The 10,750-nt window shown below is 43.5% G+C and overlaps 1 protein-coding gene and 1 long non-coding RNA gene across 4 annotated transcripts in view; one reads left to right on the forward strand and one right to left on the reverse strand.

The window, feature by feature from the left end:
• Positions 1–10,729, reverse strand: part of LOC103551233 (uncharacterized) — a 64,024-nt gene extending 53,295 nt beyond the window's left edge. For 2 of the 3 annotated variants that reach the window (XR_011537454.1, XR_544960.2), the window contains exon 1: positions 10,371–10,729. This is a non-coding gene — a long non-coding RNA (uncharacterized lncRNA). Of the gene's footprint in view, positions 1–454; positions 893–10,370 lie in introns of those variants that run through there. The other variant, XR_544962.2, reaches the window with a different exon arrangement.
• MYCBP (MYC binding protein) lies at positions 700–7,813 on the forward strand. The gene is made up of 5 exons (XM_008520647.2): positions 700–970; positions 1,166–1,238; positions 4,950–4,998; positions 5,244–5,373; positions 6,604–7,813. Exons 1-5 carry the CDS (start codon positions 887–889, stop codon positions 6,646–6,648), a joined length of 381 nt encoding a protein of 126 aa, XP_008518869.1. The 5' UTR covers positions 700–886; the 3' UTR covers positions 6,649–7,813.
• Positions 10,730–10,750: the final 21 nt, after the last annotated feature.

A 10,750-nucleotide genomic window follows, 5' to 3' on the forward strand; every position in this document is an offset into this window, starting at 1 on the left:
TGGGAAAATTACATGTTCGGAATCGAGACTAAATGGTTTGGAACCAGGTTTTTCCTTGAAGGGAGCACAGCCTTGTTCTTAATCTACGTAATACCCCCTTTTAGGTACTAATCTTTTATTTCTGGACGCTGGTGAAATTTTGTTTGCCCTGGGACTTAACTTAGTTTCCTTATAGATTGCAATCTGATGTGTCTTGAATATAGTCATAATGTTGCCATCTAGTCAATAAATTCTTAAAGAGATTGGTGGCTTTCTTTCACCTGTTTATAGCATCGTGATCCAGCGTCCAGACTGGAGTCTTGGTTCCGCTACTCACTGGTCATCTAACCTCGCCACTTTACTAACAGCACCTACCTTTCAGGCATAGTGAAGATTAAAATAAGAAACACACGTGTTTAATACAGTGCCTAGCACAGTAAGCGCTGAAAAGTGCTATTACCACGGTGCTGCTCACCGTCCCGAAGCCCACATCAAGTCGGCCAAGACGTCCTGCGTCGGTTGTGGGCAAATTTTCAGGGTGAGCCAAGAAGCCCACAGCTTCCGAGGTTCCAATTGAGGCAGGCCCGCCCACTACTGGTGTCCGGAGATCCTCCTCCCGGCAATAGTCCTAATGCTCCTGGGCTCCATGCCCATCTTTGGCCCCATCTGCACACATGTCCCGAGTTACCAAAACCTCGCCTTTCGCTAAGCAACCGAGTCGCCGCGGCGACCGGAAAAGGAAGGAGAGGTGCTGCTCCGGGAGCCAGAAGGGCGGGCGTACGCAGCCTCCCTCGGCTCAGCCCACCACGGGGCTTTCAGAGCGTCCCGGTCGCCATGAAAACAGGCCACACCCCGGCGAGCCAGGCCCAAGGTTGGCAAGTGCGCAGGCGCGCGCGCCCTTCCGCGCATGAGCAGTGCTGCTCGGAGCCCGCCAGCCACGGTCTCGGGCGCCAGCTACGCCGCTGCCGCTGTCACTATGGCCCATTACAAAGTGAGGGGGGCGCGGCGTGGCTGGGGGCGTGCGGGCGGTGGCCAGCCGCTGGGCGGCTCCGGGTGGGAGCTGGGGCGCGCGCGCAGGTTTTGGGGGCCCGAGGTGGCGAGGCGGAGGCGGGGTTGCCGCACTCCCAGCGCCTTCTTCCTGCTCCGGCCCCCGGGCTTCGGCCACTGACCCGCCGTGTCTCCTCAGGCCGCCGACTCGAAGCGCGAGCAGTTCCGGAGGTATTTGGAGAAGTCGGGGGTGCTGGACACGCTGACCAAGGGTGAGCATGGGCCAGGAGACGGTTCCTCGTGCCCTCATCGTGCTCCTCGGCGCTGCGCCCCAGATGGCGGGGGCGTGGGGAAGGAGGGGGAACAGGTGGGACCCGTCCCGGGCCCAGCAAGGTGGGCCGCGGGGCCCGGCGCACGCCTGGCTGCCGGACGCCGCCCGGGTGGGGTAGCCTCGCTCACGCTACCACTCTCCCCGCCGGGAGTGAAACTCTTGCAGCTGTTGCAAAGTCTCTCCAACTTCCGTTGCTTTGCCTCGAGCAGCCGCAGTGAGCCTGTGTGCTAAAGACCTTGAGATCCCTATTCCTCCCTCCTTACAATTTTTGCAGTCCTCAAAATCCTATAAAGAGACATTTTTCCTGGAACAAAGGGCGAGTGGGAAAATTACCAGATTCGAAAAGTGGGCCATGAAGTAGCTAAGTCAGTCTAATCCCCAAAGCAGGCGATTCATAGTCAATTTGGCTGTGGCTTTTCAACCCCCGTTTCCTCGTCTATATCAATTCCTGCTTTGTGCAGATTTCATAATTAAAGTGGAATTACAGTTTAAAGAGCTTAAGGGCACATCAAAATGGTTATATTGTTTTCACTTTTTAAAATGGAAGCTTACTGTTACACTGTATCTCTTCCTCCAGCGTTCAAGATCTAAATAGATGAGTAAGGTGCTTGAGACAGAAGGGTTCCAAGAGACAGTCGGGGTACTGCTTATTTCGTTAGCTCAGCCGTAATTTGAAGGCCTGCATGTATCACTCATTGGCTGGGACTTTCAAGGGTGTAGAACAGAAGAGCTGGCAGGGATGACGACCTGGGTCCATGTGAGAAATAATTTGGCTACTGCTCTTTGGCCAGAAGCAAAGGTTAGAAGAACATTCTGGGAGAAGAATCACTTTGAGTCTTGGCAGAAAGCAGGGCTTTCAATTCCTAAGCATGAGCCGGTATTTTTGAATTGTTATCTGCCTTGGGTTCAGGTACTGGTTTCCCTATCTTTGCAAATAAATTTCACCAAACATTAAGGGACTACTCTAAGAAAGCCCTGTGCTCTGCTGTCTCTGGAAGTGTCACTGATGCTTGGAATTTCATCAGTTCACTCCCCTCAAAAAAACTCCACAAGTTCATTTCTTTCATTTTTTTAGCCATTTTATTCAGGTCCCTGTTCTAGGCACTGGGGATAACGGCAGTGGAAAAAAAGGCCCTGCTCTGAATGAACTTATGTCCTAGTTGGGGAGACAAATAATAAATAAACTCATAGTGTCAGCTGGTGGTGTTATCAATACAAACATAACAAAGTAAGGGAATAAAGGGTGATGGGGTGGGACGTGTGTGCCATCTTATGTTGGGTGGTGGGGAAGGGCCTCTCAAGTAACATTTGAGCAGAGGTCTGAATGAAATAGTATGTGATGTCAAGAGTTCCAGGACGTGTAAGGAGGCCAGGGTGGCTGGAGGGAGTGAGTGACAGATAGAAAAGTAAAGGGCAGAAAAGTGACCACTGTGGGAGGTTAGTGAAGATGTACAGCTTTGTGGCCATACATGGATTTTCCTTTATGAGGGACTGGAAACCACTGGTGGCTTCTTTTCCCTTGCTCACATCCACTGGTGTTTAATCTCTGAATCTCCTAGATTTCCAGTCTCCTAAATAACATCAGATAACATGGTCTGTTTTGAGATGATCTATTTAAAATTTGATTTTCAGCTTCAAACAGAGGTACTTTACACAGATTTATAATTTTTATCCAGCCTATTTCCAAGAGGATTTGAAACTGCTTCTAACATTAAAACACTCTAAGACAGGATGGATAAAGATAAGTCATTTGGAAGAGGCATTTTAGTTATTTTGAGCACTACATCAACCTCCAAAAATCCTGGCTGTCAAGGCAAAAAGGGGAACATTGGGTATACAGTTCTTGTCTGATTAAAAGGAAGTATATTTTATCTATAGAAAAGCACAGGAAACTTGACATTTACATTATGTTCTGTAATTATCCACCTTGTAAGACAGAAATTTAGAAGGGGAAAGAAGAGGAAGAATGGGTACGAGTATTCATGTCTTATAAAATTAGGATTTAGTAGAGATCAGTGGAAATTAATGGAAGAAGAAACAGGTTTGAGTATATAATTTAAAGAAAAAGGTAATAAGTACAGAAATTAAAGAATACTGTAACATTAAAAGGAGAGGGGGAGGAGAGGAGAGGGTAGTGGTGATGCAAATATACCACTTTCTCAAAAAATAGCACTGGAAGTATATTTAGAGAGATGAAGAGCATCAGAACTCAATGTAAGATGTTAAAAGTACTTGCCCATTTGAATTTTTCATAGTCTGTTATTTTGATGAGTTATTAAAATTCTAAAAAATAAAATGGAAGCATGTAAGTTGGTTTACAACAAGAGTTCTTAACTTGGGGTCTCAATATGCACATTTTTTGTGTGTAGTTACATTTTTTGGCTTTTATCAGCTTTTTTTTTCAGGAAGATTAGCCCTGAGCTAACTACTGCCAATCTTCCTCTTTTTGTTGAGGAAGACTGGCCATGAGCTAACATCCATGCCCATCTTGCTCTATTTTATGTGTGGGATGCCTACCACAGCATAGCCTTTTGCCAAGCAGTGCCATGTCCGCACCCGGGATCCGAACCGTCGAACCCCAGGCTGCTGAGAAGCGGAACACGTGCACTTAACCACTGTGCCACCAGGCCAGCCCCTTATCAGCTTTTTCAAAGGGTTCCTTGCACAAAAATATTAACCTCTGTCTTAGAGATTTTTATCTTAGTAGTAAATTCTAGGCAGAATTTGTTCAGTAGAAGATGAGCAAGGTAGTGCTGACATGAGCTACTGGCTATGAAACCACTAAAGTATATATTTTAATGCTGATTTGAGCATGTCGCTTACTGGGAAAGGTTTTGGTTGGTGGTTATTTAGCATGTGGTGAAACTTCATTCTTGAAGAACGTTTTGAATTCAAAGCTTCTTCCAGTAATTACCATAGCCCTCTTGACTCTCAAAAATTTGTCTCAAATTTGTCTACCTTGCTTTCACCTTTCCATCACTCTAGTGCAGGTCAGCATCTTTTTCAACTGGATTACCACATCAGCCTCTTAACTGCTCTTCCTGCCTTTGTCCTTGTCCCACTCATCCATCTTCCACAGAGCAGTCAAGAGTGAGCCAGTCACTCTCTTGCTTAAAACTGTTTAATTATATGCTTGTTGTTCTCAGGATCAAAGTCCAACCGAACTAGCAGGATCCTCCATAGTCTGCCCCCTGACCACCTTTCCAGCTTCCTTTCCTGCCACATGTTCACAACTCCATCTAGCCATACTTGAATTTTCAGTTCCTCAATCTGTTGTTTTCTTGTCCCCTGGCCTTCCTATTTTATCTGAAATCCTCATCGCCTAGGTCTCAGGTCTTATTTCTCTTCCTTTAGGGAGCTTTTCCTGGTGCCCTGGGCTGAGTTAGGTGTTCTTTCAACGTGCTCCCATAACCCATTATCCTGGGTGGCTGCCTGATACTTTTTTGGTCTAGGTCCTTGCTTATGTTTTACATTAGACACTAAATTCACTGAGAACGGGGACCTTCTCTGTCTTGTTCACCGTGGTATGGACAGTGCTAGCAACATGCTTGGCATATAACAGGCACTTAATATTTACTGGGTTATGGAATATAATTTCGGCCATTCAAATTTAAGACTTTAATTGTTGCTTTTTCTGCTTTTTGATTTGCAGTATTGGTAGCCTTATATGAAGAACCAGAGAAACCTAATAGTGCTTTGGAGTATCCTTTTCATCTTTCAAGTCAGAAAAAGGCCTTATTTTTGGAACTCTTATTTTTTATATAGATAATAATCTTAAAATACTTTTTATTATTGAAAAAGTTACTTTCCTTTCAGTTATTGGATGATGATCTCTGGGTAAATATTGGCATTGGGTGGGGCAACTCTGATCAGAGATATTGACGCTACCCCTGGGCTATTTCACTAGTTTCATTCAGCTCAGGTAAATTCTTAACTTTGATATTAGTTTTTTAAAGCATCACTTAGGAGCTGCTACCCCAGAAAATCCAGAAATAGAGCTGCTTCGCCTAGAATTGGCAGAAATGAAAGAGAAATATGAAGCTATTGTAGAAGAAAATAAAAAACTGAAAACAAAGGTAAATTTTTAAAAAGAATTCATGTTAAAAATAACTTCACCTTTAATGATTACATGATCAAAATCTCACTAAAATGGACAGCAGGGAGGGAGGAAGGTGAATATCAATTTCAATCAATTGCAAGGCCAAACTGGTGCCCTGTCTGGAAAACTACAAGCTCATTGTAAGTAGGACAAGCAAAGTGTGGTCAAGAAGAGGTTCTTGCGAACCTGCACCGACAAAAAGATGAAAATATTGGTTAATGCAGCTTATAAGTACATGGAGATTCCAGAGTCTTAAGCAGTTTATTTAAGGAGGTCAATATAGGGCCATCGCTTTGTGTATGGCACCTCTTATTGTTGTGGAGTGCAAAACCTGCATAGTTCTCTATGGTGGCCCTGTAATGGGTTAATGTACCTCTGGAAATTTGTTTGCACTTAATTTTGTTTAGTGCTGAAGTTTTTTCTTTGTTTAAACTCCTGTGAGAATTTTCATAAAGTTCAAATTAGTGAACTCTAAGTCTGAGGTTTGACCACATTCTGAATCACACAGTGCATTTTACATTACTCTAGGCATTTCTCCTAACATGTTTTATCTTCTCAACAACTTTGCGAGATCAGTGAAACAGGTACACAGACCATTTTATAGGTGAGGAAACTAAAGCACAGTGAAGTCTAATTAACTTCTCAAATCCTACAGCTAATTGGAACAACTAAAATCTTAGCCTAGTGTTCTTGCAGAGGACCACAACTTCGCATAAAAGAAAATGCAGTAACTTAGGTTATCCAAGATTCTACAACGCGCAAATGCCAGTTAACTCTTTGGCACCTTTTAAGTCAAAGACATTAGCTGCTCTTCGTCTACTGGCTAGATTAATCTATGTCGCATAATTCTTTTGTTCTACTTTTTGGAAGAAAGTCCAGTAAACGTTTGGTGGAGAGGAAGAAGGTACCTTATTATATTAGGAAGATACAGATTATTACATATCAAGTATGTGAGCAGTGCAGTCATTAACTGGAATTAAATTTCAGTTTTCCAGTAATTTTAAAGATTTATATGAAAAGAGCTTTCATTAGGTTTGATTGTATTAAATCTTAAATCAGTGAATGGTTTAAAAAGGCTAGGGATATTAATATAAACTTAGATTCAGTAATTAAGTTGAATATAATAGTTAACTTGTTTTGTTACTGTTAAGTTTTTTACCCAATTTAGAATAAGATTCACCTAAACTCCTGTGTCTTTGCCCCGTAGCTTGCTCAGTATGAACCACCTCAGGAGGAGAAGCGTGCTGAATAGGATTCTTCTCAGTTGAAAAGACACTGAAAAATGGTTTTGTATGACTTGAATAGTTTGTATAGTATATAATCTTTTCTGAACAGATGCTATAGAACTCTTTTAATATGTTAAAATCACCTATCACACTTTAACTGTTATAAACACACAGACTTAGAATCACCAATAAAAACTCAAATAACTTTCTTTGGGTCTTAAAAGCAAGAGAATCCAAAGTGAATCCTGAAAAACTCAAAACACAGCCATCTAATTCATTACCTTCAAAGACATTCTGTTTATTCGTCTGACTAGGAATAATGGTACTGGTTGTATTTTAGCCAAGGAAGTTTAGCACGGAGCTATTCCTTGGTTTAGTTCAGGATATAAGCACAGATACAGTCATTCTTTAAAATGAAGATGACACTGTTGTTTATATTCTCTGTAGGCAGCTGGAGAGATCTGTGTGACATAAGATGCTTTTGCACGGGTTCCCAGGAATCTTCTGCTCTTGTTTATATAATGCGGAACAAATAACTCTTCTTTGCCACCACTTTGCCTTAGATAACCGTGTGGGTGCCAGTGTGAACTCTGACACCACGTTTCCTTCTATGCAATCATGCCCTGTCTGATAATGTTGCCTTGCTTTGCTCTGTGCTTCAGTGGGTCCTAGCTGCACATTGGCCTTTCTGTGTTTTCAATTTGCTATAATAGCAGTTACCCTGATTGTAACTTATGTAACTGTCCCCTTGCCGTAGTTGCTTAGTTGAGGACAGAACAGAGGCAATATAAAATTCTGGGTTCACGCACGAGCTGGGAGGAGGAGGGGGAATGAGCCATATATTGTGGAAAATTATAGTTTGCGGGTATAATTATATAGTGCTTTTTCCCCTCAAAGTATTTTTCTAACCTTGAATTCATTTTATCTTCATTATCCCTGTGAAGTAGGTAGGGCAAGTATGAGGGGAGGTTGGGTGCTGAATTTTTAGGCCAAAGACTGATATTAATACAAATTATTTACTACCTGTAGAACCTTGGGCACATCAGTTAACTGCTCTGACATTCACTTTCCTCATCTGTTAAATGAGAAGAATAATATCTGTGCTGCCTACCTCACAGGGTTGTTGTGAGGGTCAAATGGAATGTATGTGAAAGATGTGTAAATGGTAAAGCACTATATTCTTGTTTGTTAGTCCTTTTTCCTTTCTTTTGGAAGACCTACAGAAAGATGTTTTATTGACCACTTATTTTCCTTATTGATTGACTCACATTATTAAGGAGTAGTCCTATTTCCTGTATTCTATTGCTACTCTTAGAGAACTTGTCTTTATTTGTTGGTCAAAACACACAGAGAAAACAAAACGATCCAGTGAAAGCTGCTTTAACTAGCAAAAGCCTCAGCACCTGCTGGAAACTGTGACCAAGTCAACTATATGGGCATTTTAATCAGTCATGCTGGCAGGAATGTGGCAGGGGTCTGTGCCTCTTCTGGTCCCAAGTTTGTTTGGGGGGGAGGGGGCTGATACTGTTGAAAGAACATTCACTTGAATGGTTTATCATTTAGCAATTTGAGTGGCTCACACATGGACTGCTGTGGGCTGAGTGCTGGGTGTTAGAAAGATAATGAGCTGTAGTTCTAAGACATGTCTATAAGCAATTACAAGGTGGGATAAGATGTGCTAAGAACTATAAGAAGAATAAAACGTGACCCCAGGGGGTGGAAGAGAGGCAGACTTGGCTTCTTTAAGCATTTGGTATGATAGTCCCTTTGTGGATACAGACAAGTAGAAATTTTTTCTGGCAGCCAGCCCTCATGTGCTTTTTTCCCACAAGACCAGTATTAATATTTACGTAAGTCAGGTGTCTGTCTCTTGTGCCATCCTTTTGGATAGAATGGCAACCTGCTGGCTGGATAATCACACTTTTCAGTGGAGCTGACCTGCTTACACTGCTGTACCAGTCAGTGCTATTTAAGAATTCAGGGTCAGCCTGGCCTCTGGAGGTCCTCTTCAACGTTTCCATCAATGATTTGGATGACAACAGTATACGAGATACTCAGTGGAGTAGAAGAGGATCCCATTCATTCAGTTCCTGCTATGCTTCAAATGTAGATTTCATATCTTGCCTACCTCACAGGTGGTTGTAAGGATCAAATTAATGGACATAAAAATACCTTGCAAATTGTAAAGACTACATATGGGTCAAATAGTAGTAAGGCCAAATCTGTAAGTGCCACACAGTCGGAAGGCCTGCTGGGTAGACTATATTGAAACAAGCTTGAAAGTTGGCAGCTTGGAGTACCCAAACTTCTGTGCTTACACTGAAAAGCTGAAATAGCAAGTCTTACATTTATGTTAAAAAATGCAGTTATACAAGTTTAGGCACTGGGATTGCTGACAAAATACTAGTTCCAGCGATTATCAGTGTGAACCACTTAATACTCTATAGATATATATTTTTTAATTCCATTTTAGAAAGCATCAATAGAAATATTGTCCAGGTGCTAACCAGTCATCCTGAAGGCTATTATTGGTCAGTATTGCATTGTGGGTACCAGACATTTGACAAATAATGTATATAAAGGAGAGTGACCAGTAGGAAAAGGGCATTTGAAAATACAATGCAATTAAAATAAAATTAAAAATTCAGTTCCTCAGTCACAGTAGCAACCTTTCACGTGCTCAACCCACATTTGCTACTATAGCATCACAGAAAGATCTACTGGACACCACAGTAGAAGGAATGGTTGAAGGAACTCAGTATGTTTAATGTGAAACAGAGAAGGCTTAGTGGGTAATGAAGCCTGCAATCTAATGGAAGGGCTGTCAGGAAAAAGATGAAAATACTCCTGTGTTGTTCCACTAGGAGCTCCAGGGAGTGTAACTTTTGGCCTGAAGAGGAGACTTTTAAAGTTTTATCCCAGTGGAACTGGCTGCCTTTTGAGATAGTGAGCTCTCTCCCCTTGGAACTACTGAAACGTATGCCGCTTGTCTATTAGAGACGCAGTAAAGTGGACTTACGCTTTAGGTGAAAGGCTGGACTAGATCTTTGGGAAGTGACCCACCTTTAACTTCTAGATTCCAACATAACCAAGTCCCACACCTGCATCCCACGCTTTCCCTTCATAACCAGCAAGTTAGTCTTCTTTGGAAACCAGGACCACCACTCCCGCTTTAAAAGGAGGATCCTCTTTTGTCAGATTTCCAGTTCTAAAGCCTGACTGTCAAGAGTGAAAATCCCTCCAGCTTTCTCAAACACATTTGGTGACAAGCGCTTGCTTTGGTTTGTTTTCATGATTCATTTCTTTGGCCTCTGTCCTGAAGGAGGTCAGAGAAAATGTAATGTTCTATAAGGGAGGGGGGCGTGGATGGAATTACTGGAGTAGACTTTTGCTAGGTGGGAGGGAGGGGAAAGTGAGTCCTGTCGAGTTTGAAGTGGCACCAGTAGCCAGTGATCTGAAGGAAGAGGCTAAGATGTTCTGGCTTGGTTTCATTTGCTTTCCTATCAGGGCCGAACTACCTGCTAGAACGAACTGTCTCACTCACACCCATGACTGCGTTGGTTGAGGCTTTGCTCTCACTCTAGCAGGCTCCTCCTCCACCACACCTTGGCACAGCCCTACCATATCCATCCGTTTAAACCTGCTCAGACGCCAGCTCCTAACAGACTTTCTCATCCTCCCAACTCCCGAGCATTTTTATCTGTACCCTTGACCTTCCCGCTTCGTATCTTATACCGAAGCTACTTACGCAGAGGTCCGATCTTTATTAATCTTCGAGCAATTTGAGGGCAGGCAGGGTCCGAGTTGGTTCCAGTTTTGTCCCCCTTGTGCCCCAGGACGTCGCGGGCATCAGTAAATATTGGTTGGGCGACGACAACTGGAGTAGGAGAACAATTCTCCCACATGTCCGGAGTGCATCTCCCATTGCCATGGCCTCCGGCGGTCCGAAGAAGGCAGGGGAGCGGTGAGGAGCAAGGCGCGTGGCTGGGTAGGACCGAGGTGCGGGCTGGGGCGGAGGGCAGAGGGCTCGGCCGGGCCGGGCCACCCTCCTCGTGACTCCTCCTCCCCCCTCCACCGCTCCGAGTCAGGTGATTCTGGGCACGTGACAGGCACCACCTACCCTGCTGC

This window comes from Equus przewalskii, chromosome 2 (genome assembly GCF_037783145.1).
Source record: "Equus przewalskii isolate Varuska chromosome 2, EquPr2, whole genome shotgun sequence".
Lineage (NCBI taxonomy): Eukaryota > Metazoa > Chordata > Mammalia > Perissodactyla > Equidae > Equus > Equus przewalskii.

Coding starts and splice junctions, on each gene's coding strand:
- MYCBP (XM_008520647.2), top strand. CDS start 887: ATGAGCAGTGCTGCTCGGAGCCCGCCAGCCACGGTCTCGGGCGCCAGC. Junction 4,999..5,243: donor AAACCTAATAGTGCTTTGGA/GTATCCTTTTCA, acceptor CTTTGATATTAG/TTTTTTAAAGCATCACTTAG. Junction 5,374..6,603: donor ATAAAAAACTGAAAACAAAG/GTAAATTTTTAA, acceptor TTTGCCCCGTAG/CTTGCTCAGTATGAACCACC.